This window comes from Phalacrocorax aristotelis, chromosome 4 (assembly GCF_949628215.1).
Source record: "Phalacrocorax aristotelis chromosome 4, bGulAri2.1, whole genome shotgun sequence".
In the NCBI taxonomy this organism is placed as follows: domain Eukaryota; kingdom Metazoa; phylum Chordata; class Aves; order Suliformes; family Phalacrocoracidae; genus Phalacrocorax; species Phalacrocorax aristotelis.
The window spans coordinates 59,140,130-59,152,161 of NC_134279.1; the positions used below are offsets into that span (position 1 = coordinate 59,140,130).

Sequence of the window (12,032 nt, forward strand, 5' to 3'; positions counted from 1 at the left end):
CTTAGGGGTATAATTTAGACTTCTTCCCAGTGAAACTGATTGACACTCATAGTTTTTTCAGGGGAGAAAAGTGGCTTTAACTAGGACAGGTATCAAAACCTAGAGATTCTCATGCCTCAGAAGCATGTGTTTCTTGTTATCTGGAAATTTATAGGACTCGCTCAGTTCTAGCTTCATAAAGTTTGATGCTTTGTATTCTGACATGGAGTAGTTCTTTTGCTACCAAGGAATTAGCTCTGATATCTCATGTTTTTGCTTCAGCAATACATGGTAGGATAACAGAATCCTTAAATGAGAAAGGTAGGTGAGTGGTCATAGCAAGGGGAAAGGCAAACCAAGTGACACAAACAGAATTGTTTCTAATTAGCTTACTCCCATGCTTTTCAGATTACAGAGCAAATTGATTTTTTATCAAACACCTAAATAACAAACACTGTGCTTGACCAATGAACCATCAATACAGCATCAGCTAATCACCAAACTATGGCCTACTCTTCAAATAACCAGTGGAAGTAATGTTATCGTGATTTGAACCCCTATCTGCATGGCGTCATGTGAAAATGTATGCATGTGCTAAGTGTTTATCCAGGAAGTTTGCAATAATAATAATTTGACAAAGATTTAAACTTACTCTGCTCTTTGTCCCAGGATCACAATATTAGCAGTCAATGGTAATTACTGTGTACATGAAATAGTACAAACTGCATGTAATAACTTCGGATTATTCACAACAGCATCCAAGGGAGCATGCAGTCTCCTAGCTGAGGTGTGTCTACTGTGCAGGAGTCAGTCATGTCCTCTAATTGTGGGTGTGTGCTGTGGCATTTCTCAATGCTGGGGAAGGGCACCCTTCCAGGGTGATGTCCGGCTACAACCTGATGAGAAGTGACTCTGGCAGTCAGGATGCTCAGAGTAATGGAAATGTCTGCTTACATTCATATTCTCACTCAAAAAGCTGAGGTCAGGTTTAGCCTGATTTTGCTGATACTAGAAAAATATGTGCTAATTGTCTTGCATATGTGTAGTTGTAATACCAAGTGACTCTACTGATGTAGTTGGCAATGGCAATACCTGCTGGTTGTTACATGCCAGTGTCAATACTTTACCTGGAGTGGGGAGCATCTGAGTTAATGCAAATGCAACATCAGAAACTTCTCCCCTTCTTTACAGCTGCTCTCTCCCCAGGCATCTAGCTATGTTTTTATCAGATCCTGATGGTACTTCTAGTCCCACCTTGCCCCTTCACCCTCTTGCTTTTTCATGCAGCTTTTTTGCATCAAACTAAGATGCAGTGGCAGGCAGATCTCAAGGCAGGGAAGCTTGAGTGTTGCCATTCTACTTTAGCACACCTGCGCTTGTTTGCAGGTGTGCTGGTGGAAGGGGAAGGTAATGAAAAGTAGATGCTATCAGTTTTACAGAAGGTGTTTTGAGTTGTAACTGTTGGTTATTGCCTAAGCTGATCTTAAAAAAAAAAAAAAAAAAAAAAAAAAAGTAATAATATGCATAGCTATGTTAAGTCCTACTAGCTCCTCCTCTTCCAAAACAGTAAGGTCAGCCAGACCTTCCACTGACCTGAAGTGGTTGCCTGACAGTATTAGTCAGTATATGAAGTCCCAGGTTTTTTATTCTCATCATAACTTCCTATTTCCACTCTGCCAATGTTCTTTATTTTAAAGTCATTCCTATATTTCATTCAGTGACTTATCTGTCTGGTAGCTGTAGGCTTTTTTTATAAACACCTCTGAGAAAGTAAGGCCAGCTCACAGGAAAGGTGGACCTTTTTGTGAGGCCCTTATAACTGCAGTAGAGTGCCCCAGCGGGCACATGGGTGACAACTTAGAGGTGATCTGAACATGTCCTTTTCTCCTGTTATGCTCTTTGCAATTGATTTTAAATATTTATAAGATACTTAAGAGGAAATGCATTTCCTCTGACAAGTTCCTCATCACTCACAGCACTAGGTTGCAGAACATTTCCCTGCCCCCATTATTTACCATACAAAATGTTTGTTTTATTTTTGATGATTAAAAGGAAGAGTGGGCAAAGGGTAAAACTCTCACAATCATTAGCCGGTTTGCACAAAGGAAAAACAAATATCGCTTGTAGCATAAAAACACTCATTTCCTTTTCAGCCAAGCTTATTCCCTGCATCTGGTCTTCCCAAACTTACATCACTGTCTGGTGTTTAAGTTACTAAAGTTTACATTTCCTGTCTTTTAAAATTGTTAATCCTATAGAATATAATAGTTTGTATTCTAGTGGGGCCTGAAACCCCAAATCAGGTTTAGGTCCATATTGTGCAGAGGCAAACATAGAAATGTGCTCCTTCCCAAGGGATGCATGGTCTAAATGTGTGGCAAGGCAAAAAATGGGTATGATAAGCAGATGGTCATGTACGTGTGAAAGATGCAATCATCAGAGAAACTATATTTGATTCAGTAATTGTGTTAGGCTGGGCCCAAGTGGGTATCTGTGTTTGGGAACACAGCTGGAGCCTCAAAATAGCTATAGCCAAATTTTATGTAACAAAGAGGGACTGTGTCTGAAATCTCATTTCTCTTGGTAGGTTAAAGCGTCTCTTTGCAACCTTGTGTGACTTCACACTTTGGAGAATGGATTCTTGGGTTCCAACCCTTGGTCTGAAAAACCTTGGTTGCATCAAATGTCTCTTTAAAACACTTCAATAGAAAGAGCCCAGTGGCAGGCTTCAGCGGCCTTCCTCACAGCATGCCATCAAGGGTGTGACTTTGGCAGCTGTGAGACATGGCTTTGAGGCTGAGGGTCAACCTGAACCAGGGCTTTTAATTTATGAGGGAATTCTCTAACCCTTTGAATACTAGGTAAAATAATCACCATTTTCCCTGTGGTTTTGACTGGGATTTGCTGTGGCTACTGCATTTTAGGGTGAACATTGTGCTCTGAGTCTGTGAAATGTGGCCTTAATGCACCTGCCAGGCTTTGGAGCCTCAGCAATGCCGTGTGGTTTCAGGCCACAGGAAATCTGGTATAGTCACACTCCAGGGCAAGGGGTTCATAAGGTCCCAGTAGACTTGGCTGGGTATCCATCTGAAGTGCCTTGTTCCTCCTGGCTTAGACGCATGTGGATATTTGATTATAAATCCTTGCTCTTAACTTGGACTCCATGTTCTATCATGTATTTGCCCAGACAGCCTTTCCTGATTCTAAATACAAATAGTCTGTTTATTTTACAATTCCCAGACGAGCTTGGCAGGAGATACTTTGTTGAGACCTGTTAAGATGGTTGGAGCTCTGGTATTGTCCATCAAAACAGCTTTAATCAGCTAGACACCTGGGTGGAAATGCAGTCTCTGTGGATTTCCAGAGAGTGCTATGGATTTCAGTTTTGGGCTTGAGCACTTAAAATTCATCGAAGTGTCACCAGGATGCTAGAATTATTAGAGTGAGCCCAAATAATAATGGAGTTGGAATAAGAAATCCAGTCAAATTCCCTATTTTCCTGATTCTATGTAAAAGGCTGTATCCTCACCGGCTGATATACATCTATGGGGTATACAATAGACTGATGTGGGCTTAGGGAAATGGAAGCTCGAATAGGGTCTGAGGACATGTCATACACATGGATAACTTTATTTTTTTCTGCTAGCTAGGCATTACACTGCAGAGAGTCTGGGTCTCACTGGCATAGCAGTGGTATGGGTAGAAACCGAGCATTGGCAGCTGATTTGTGACTTTCCTCCCTGAGTCCAGCAGAGACTTCATGTGTGTCATGTATATGATGAAGTGAATCTTTTCAAGAAAAAAACGTGAGTAATTTGCCTCATTTGTCCAGTCTCACAGGACAGCTCCATTTCAGTTAGAGGAAGCAGCTTATTATTTTTATGCCATAATCTTTGTGATAAATGATGTGGCAGGTTAGGTTGTAAGGTTGTATTTCTATGTTCATGTACCTCTCCTTGGGTATCGTACACATATATGTACAGGTAAATAAAAAGGTCTTAAAGAGGGAATAGGTCCATGGTAGCCCGAGCAGTTTTCTCTTCTTGCTGGTAAAATTGTCTCATTATTTGCTCCCTAGCTTTGGAAACACAACTACTGAAGTCGTGGTTATGGATTTCAAAGGGTCATTGCTCTTGTGACTCAGGGACTTCCCAAGGGAGTAGCAGGAAGACAACATACAGAAAACTTGTTTGACTTGGTTACATGAGGCTGCAGAAAGAAGAGTGCATGGTGATGGATGTATGCCATACATGTCCGAGTTAGTTTTTTATGTTTATTTCAGAATATGAGGTGGCTTATAAAGGTGTTGCAGTAAAAATAAAAACTAATTTGGAAATTCTGTTCCATGTTCACATCATTTTAGTGTAGCTATTAAAAGCTGTTATTTGCTGCTAATAATTTCAGAAATATTTGAATACTCCAAAATACTCCTCTGTTCATCTCATATAGTTCCTATTTTTCACCCTCACACAAGGCTGCTTCCTGGTTCTTGCTAGAAATAACTGTACTCTGAGGTGCTACCTAATGCCTGTCCTAGGTATTTCCCCATGTCATATTAGCTAGAGGATCAAACCTGTGTGAACTGCTCTATCCTGCTTCAGTGATATTCTGTAATTTCAACCCTGTTCAATGGCCTGGTCTGAGCATCCTGAAGACCATGAGCCTTTTACACTGGGTGCATCCATATCCTTTGTGCCTGCTTGAGAAACAATTATTCACTGAAAACAGTGGAGACATTTTGGTTTACTTGGAAGAAAAAAAAACCAAACAAAAAAAAAAACCCCACAAAAAAACTGAAACCAACCAAACAATAAAACCCCAACAAAACCCAAACCAAACCAAAACCAAAACTTGATGTGTCCCTCCATTCCTCCATTGACTAATTTCTCACCAGTTGTCTATTTCACTGGAAACAGAGGTTTTCATATGTATGTTATTGTTCTTTACACTTTCTTTTTTCCTAATGGTTGAACTGTTTCTCCTAGCATAAAAACTACATACAATTCCAAATCTGGTGGTTTGTTTGGGTTTTTTCTCCATTAGGTGTCTCAGACCTAGTTTTAAAATATTAAGGAACTGAGAAAAAACTAAATGTCTTGTGGTAACTTTCTTACAGATGCTTCTAGTTCTGTCTATAGGGCTAGCTAAAGAAGTGAGATTTCAACCTTTGGATGAAAGATGAGGTAACAAAAAAGGACTTCATAACTTCACAGGACTTGATAAATTTAGGTCTCAAAAAGTAGAGGGAGGGGATAGAAGCATGCTGCTTCATCCGTCAATACATTAAAAGCTTTGGTAAATTTTCAGGACTGAGAAAACTCAAGAGTTGCTGAGAGGTCAAAGTCATCTGTTAAAGATAGCAGTAGTTGAAAGATGTTGCTGTCCCTGGTGAAAGATCAGGTTGAAATTTTAGCTGAATTTGAGGAAGGGCAGATGCTGAGGTCAGAAAGGTACATTTGCAGAAAACAACAGTATGTCAGGGTCTGCGGTTGCATCTAGCCCTTGACAGGTTTACTTTTGGCTTTGTCCCTTTTTGGCTGTGTGTGAGATGCTGCTGAGCAATCTGATGAATTAGAGTGCCTAATAAGGCATGGCTGGGGGAACTCAATACCTATGTGTGACTTAGACTCAGGTACTGACCTGAAAATTGGGGTATTGCTAGTCACTCAGGGCACTGGTTTGGTAGTCACTAAGATACTGTAGCAAAGCAGGATCCACATGGCAACGTGAATACAAAGCAGATTCTCTTCTGGCCATGATGTGGCCTTAGCTTCTTGCATCCTCACCAGAGGGGACTGGGAGAATGCAAATAAGGACAGAATCTGCCTTTCAGAATATTTATTACTCTGGGGCTGAATGAGCCAGAAACTGCACAGTTTGATATTTCTTTGCAGTTCTGACAGGAAAGCAAACAAATCTTTTGACTTGAATTTTGTGTGCCAGCACAACTGGCTATGGAGCTGCTTGTTTTCTGTCTTCTGGCTCAGGATTCACTTTTCCTTAGACTTCCATTTGCAGAATCAGCTGAAGACTACGAGCCTCCTTAAACATAGAAGTATTTTCTAGATGTGGATTGTTTCTCAACTGAGTATACTTACATATAATATGAATATATTTTTGTAGGCTCCTGGAATAATTTTATTTTTATTTTATCAGTTCTATGGATGATATCGGTAAGAAATTCTACTTAAGACATTAGGAAAATGGAAATTATCAGACAATGAGCACGAAGGCTATAGCCTACTGCCACAGGATGAAGTCTGTGAGAAAAGCTTGGCAAGCCAGACTGGTTCCACCTATGTTATGCGATTATGCCTTGTACACTGTCACATAGCTGCCACTAGCTCGCAACTCAGCAGCACACTGTACACTGCTGTGAAATTAAGCTCTTCGTTGATCCTTCATCTTCTGGATCTGTTGCCTCTTGTATTTGCCTGTGGGTTCTGTGCAGCAGTGAAAACAATTTATTGGCCTTCTGCAGCAATTTGGGGGCTATAGATAGCAGAACCTTTTAAAAAATGCTGTTGAAAGACTGAATCTTTAGGTGATCTGGGAAACACTTTGTGAACAGAGGAAAATGGGAAAGGAGGGAAGGTGGAGACCTCATATGATTTAGATGTTGTAAAATTCTTGTAAGTTAAAATAAGAAAATAATAAAATCTATGAAAACAACAATTAAGTGTAAGTAATTTAACTCATGGAACTGTGGCATTCTAGTTTACTGAAAACTTCCTTAGTTTGCACATCAGTTTTGTGGATAGGCTCAGTGATCCTTTGCTTCTTTTTCTTCCCCCCCTTGAATTTTTTGAAGTGGGCATGAAGAGATGCTGCTGGAGGTTAACGGGCCTTTATCCTTTAAGTATGCCATACCTTTTTACTTAGATGTGCAGTAGTCTGAAAGATGTCTGTGGAGACTGTTTCGAATAGGTATTGGAATTTTTTGTGTATGTGCCTTTAGGCAGGATTGAGGGCAGGGTGGATATGTGGTCTCAGCTGTGGTATTCAACTGTAGCTTTGTGTCCCCAAAAATCATCTTGCCCTGAATATTTCAAATGCTTCTGGTTTATTTCGTCTGAAATATTGCTTGTGGCAGGTACTGTGGTGGCAGTGTACTGCTTAGAACATCAGCCTCTCTTAATAAAAAGAAAAAACCAACCAAACAACAAATGGATCAAGGCGCTTTCTCAAAATTGTCAGGATATTGCATTGACCATTTAATGGAATAACCTGAAGCTCTTTGTAAGGGAACTATTAGAAGACAGCATGCTTTTCCTCTCTGCCAAATCAATCCTTATGTTTTCCAATTTGTTCTCCTTCCCCAAATACCCCTCTTTCTTTCCCCCCTTGCCTTAGCTTGTTTTCCCTGTACCATTTGCCTGCAATTCCCACATTTTCTCTTTCCATTTTCACCTGTGTTAATTGACTTAGGATGAGTCAACTTTGTATTCCTGTATTTCTTCTTTACAGTATCATTTTCTAAACTTCAGAGTGGAAACTGGCAAGCTTTTATTTGTTACAACCAAAATATTAGGGGTTGGAAAGAAACAAATTTCAGAACCTGTTCTGTAATGAGTTCTCATAGCAGCAAAGCATTTTCATTGGAAAATATGGTGGAGTACCACAGAGGGAAAACTAATCCAGTAATGTTCTCTGTTGTGGAGCGCTGAGGTTACAATAGTGAATGGCCAGTAAGTTTTAAACCTATACAAGGAGAATTTAAAAAAAAAAAAAAAAAAAAATCCTACCTTTCAGATTGTACTCCATCGACTGCTTGAAAGGTTTGGTTTAAATGTCTTGATCCTACAATAGTAAAACAACACTTTGCAAGTGGTTTCTTCGTGTGCCCACACAAGTAAGAAGGATACTCTGACGTGTAGGCTGTCTGCTGCAAACAATGTGGAAATATAGCAACATTCTCTTCAGGCCATTGTGAATTTTTAATTTAGACAATGCTCAAACAAATCACTTGAGTAATATGCTCATCCCCTTGAGCTGAACTGGAATGCTAACCTGCTTAAAGTGAGCATGAGCTTGCCTGCTACAGTGGATTAGGACTCATGTGAAGTGTTTATACTTTAAACAACAATAAAATTAGAAAATTTTCAAATATGCAGTATTACAGGATTTTTTCTTTTGCTTTGCTGGGAACCAGGATATTTATAGTATCAGCTAAAAATTTACCTTTACTGTATGCCTGTCAGAACTTTCTCCTTCAGGTTTCCACAAACTTTGAAACTTAAGAAATGCTTCTGGCATTGCAATAATATTCTAGGTATCAGTTAAGCTCTTGTTCTTTCAGATATGTATGCTCCAGGCTACATGGAAAATTCAGCAAAATGTTTTCTGTTAAGAATTTACAGAGACAGATAAATTAATAAGATACTGATAGAGTTAGAATGAAACAATGTGGATACTTTTCTCCTTTAAAAATATTACTATTTTCTGTATTTCTTGTAGTGAATGGAATGTGGGTCTATGCCCATGTGGATCTGTGTGTGCACACAAACCTGTATGGAATATTAATCACCAAGTCAAGCTCATTTCTGTGAAATGGGTCATGTGTTTTGCTGTGGATTTTAGAATTTGGGCCATGTGCTTCCTTTCGTTCTTGGCATCTGTCTGCTTGAGTGACAGTAACTTGAAAAATATCAGTGCAGCTTACATTATAAGCCACAAATCCAGATAGAGTTGTGCTTGTACCATTTTTGAAACTTCTAAGGCTTTCCTTGTAAGAGAGTGAGGTTTTTACTGGCCTTGAGATCCCTTTCAGCAAAACTGTCCTAGGATCTAAGTCAAGACAGTTAATTCCTGAATTCAGCATCCGTAGGTAATGGGGCTGGGGACGGGACAGTACTAGGCAATTTCATGGTCATTGCTGTTGTTGCTGGTTTTGCTACGCTGTCTTTGCATACATATTCCTTGCGATTATACATTTCAGAATTTGAGTAAAGTTCTCACAAAATTTCACTGCTAGCTTTCAGGTTTGAAAGTACCCTTGGCTGTATAGGTGGTTTCATGGTTGCTGTTGGCTTACAAAGTCAAAAACAAGTGCATATTGTCTGACCCATAGGTGATATTTAGAAGATTTTTCTATTAAAAGCTTGAAATATGACTGAAAACTAAATGCAAATTGAGGTAGGCCAGGTATCTGATGTGACTCATGGCTAAGGCGAGCGAGGGAACCCTTGATTCATTGTGTTGCTATGTTGCCCTAGAGCAAATCACTGAACTTGCATGCTGCCATTTTGTATCCTTCTTGGAGCTTAATGTTTGTGCACCGCTTTGGAGATTTAGAGCCCTATTCAAACTTATTACACTGTTGCAAAGGGTTGAGAATGTTTCTGTGCATCCGTTAAAGGTGCTATCAGTACTTTAGGTGGAGTAAATAATAAAGCTTATGAAGAATGAGTCATTGTGTGTTCCTATTTTTATGCAACCTTTTGCTGGCGTCATCATGTGTCTCTTTTTGCCTTAATTCTATTCTTTATGATATAGCTTCCATTACTAATCACCAAGTAGATTCTTCCATTTAATTTTTGTTCCAATCTCTAGTTACTCTTACAGTGTAATGCTGTCTTGATGCCCTTATTTGTTTTGTGTAAGCCATGGCCTAAACATTTATGCATACGATGAAAGTAAAATGAAAAGCAAAATCGGTGGTCTCTTGCCACATGTTGAAAGAATGCAGATTTTAGTTAACAAATGCAAGCCTTACAGTGCATTCTTATCTCCTGTGAATTGCTGTTGTCTGTTAAACAAATTTTGACGTAGTAGGTAGCTATAGGGCTTTCCTTTAATTTATAATTGGGTTTTGTTTGTTTATTTTAAATCCTCTACAAAATATGTTTCTATAATTCCCCGGAAATTTAAGATGAAAATGCCAAAAAGGAGATTTGATGGGAGTCATAGCTGTTGGTAAGTTATGAGCTTACCAATTATATCATGTCAAGTGATAACTGATTTCACTGTGAACTTCTGTCTGATGCATGTGTCTGGCTTTTGACCCAAAAGTAGGGTGTATTTTTTCTTTAAGGAAAAAGAAAAGCAACGAATTAGTGAAACTGTTTGCCTATAACGTTAAAATGAGTGCCAAAAACTCAGTCTCAAATGCTGGATATTTAACAGAAGAACATTTGCAGAAGCTGGCTTGCAATTGAACCAATAGTTCATTTTTCTCCGTGTCAGACAGGATCAGGCATAAACCATTCTATATTTATACTTAAACTTGAGTTAAAAATATCCTCTTTTCATTGTACTTGGAACTTTTTCCTCTTCTGCTTGGAGATAGTTTGCAACATAACTGTAAGTCCTGCAAATTACACTCAGACATCTTAAATACTCTTTTTACCATCATCTTTGCTTAGCAGCGTCCCTTTGTAGATATTCTAGGAAACTTAATACTTGTCTGGTGTGTAAAACAGTGTTCATAAAACAAGGAATGTTGCCACATCCTGTTCGCTTATGTTGTTTAATACTTTTTATATTACTCTTTGAGACAGAAAATGGAGCCTTACATACCCAGTCACTTCAACTCATTGCACAACACAACTCCATTAGACCTGAGACCCGATCCTTGGAATATGGCTTACCATGTTGGTGTAGATCGTTAAAGCAAGTGTATAGTATCTACATGCTTGTCATGGATCCAAGTAGCAAGCAGTTTCCACATTCTAAAATAGCCTGGAATTTAAACAAAATCATTAGGCTCTCAGAAGCTTCTATTTGCCTTTTCTATTTCATTTAGTTGCTGAAAAACATCCTATCTCAAAGTCATATAGCCAAAATCTAAATGCCATACCCTAAGCGTGCTTTGGCACAGACCCTGGATATGCTTCACATCCTGGGTGTGTTTTGTGCTGGACAAAATTAACCTCTTGAACACTGAGCAGTTATTTCCGTATTTACCTTCTAGTGCTGCTCTTGAATCCCTTTCTAGGTTTTTGCTTTCTGAAGTTGTATCCGTCCTCTGCTTGGAGCATGCATGGGGTATGGCATTCTCTGGACAGTTGTCCCTCCGATCCGCCTATTGCTCTGCTCCATTAGGAGCTCCCACCCTAAAGATTTCAAGCACCATACACAGTTTTTCTGTTGTATAATGTTGTGTGAAGTCAGCCAGCACTTTCTGTAAGAAAAGAGCCTCCCTCACCCTAAGGATCAAAGAGAACTAATGTGTGTTTTACTCAAACAATACAGGGCTTAACTCTTTCTTTCCCGAATTCATAGCTTGGTCTTCCAAGCTGATCTGAAGATCAGTTGCTTGTAGACATTACTTGTTGATCAAAGTATTAGGACTCTGTGCTGTCCCCAGCAGTTTCAGAAAATGTTCAGCTATCAACAGTGGTTTTAATTTATGCCCTGAGGTTTGCGTTTCCCTCACAGTTTCCTTCCCTTCTCTGATAGCCTTGGCCCTGCCCAATATGTGCTTTTGTGTTACTGTTGAAATATTTTCTCTGCTGCAAACTCTGTTGTCCAATAGCTTTTCTGGGGTCTTTTTGATTGGTTCAACTCTTCATCTCAATTCAAATTTCAGTGGAACAAACCTCTGATTTCCATGCATTCTTTGTGTTTCTGCCCATGTGTTTCACTATAATTGTTTACATATGGTTGTATTGATGTGTTCTTTGCGCAAAGCAAGCTGAGATGTGTTTTGTATGTGGGATACTGTATAAAATGTAGGCCCATTGTATGTTGATGGTAAAACTGTGATTGACCTTGCTAGGAGTGGAATCAAAGCCATTAAGATTTTGTTGCAAGGTCATGGAAGGGAGAAGATTTGTGAACTCAAAGCTGAATTTGAAAATCCTAAATTGGTTCTATGAATGCTTGGAGTGACGAAAGAATCTTTCAACTGTAGAACTGCACGCTTCTCCCCTAGGCTTTGTAGGGATGAGGAGAAGTAAAAACGTAGGTAACTGTAGCTGTGTTGGTTTATTGGGGGAATTGAGGAGGAAGAGAAATGGATAGTCACTTTTTGTTACGAAAAGCACCCAGGAGATATAATCCTGTTGATGATAGTTATTCTTTAATCTTTCTTGACTTCAAAAAGGTTTTCA

At 39.2% G+C, this 12,032-nt stretch overlaps 1 protein-coding gene across 21 annotated transcripts in view; it reads right to left on the bottom strand.

Annotated features, from left to right (window-relative positions):
• Nucleotides 1-12,032, bottom strand: part of PGCKA1 (PDCD10 and GCKIII kinases associated 1) — a 52,811-nt gene that overhangs the window by 12,039 nt on the left and 28,740 nt on the right. For 4 of the 21 annotated variants that reach the window (XM_075091698.1, XM_075091696.1, XM_075091700.1 and 1 more), the window contains 2 exons: nt 10,569-10,659; nt 7,725-7,864 (listed from right to left, as the gene is read on the bottom strand). In XM_075091698.1, coding sequence (XP_074947799.1) covers nt 7,725-7,864; nt 10,569-10,571 — 143 coding nt within the window. In that variant the 5' untranslated portion in view covers nt 10,572-10,659. Of the gene's footprint in view, nt 1-7,724; nt 7,865-8,160; nt 8,323-10,568; nt 10,660-12,032 lie in introns of all 21 variants that reach the window. The other 17 variants (XM_075091689.1, XM_075091691.1, XM_075091686.1 and 14 more) reach the window with 8 other exon arrangements.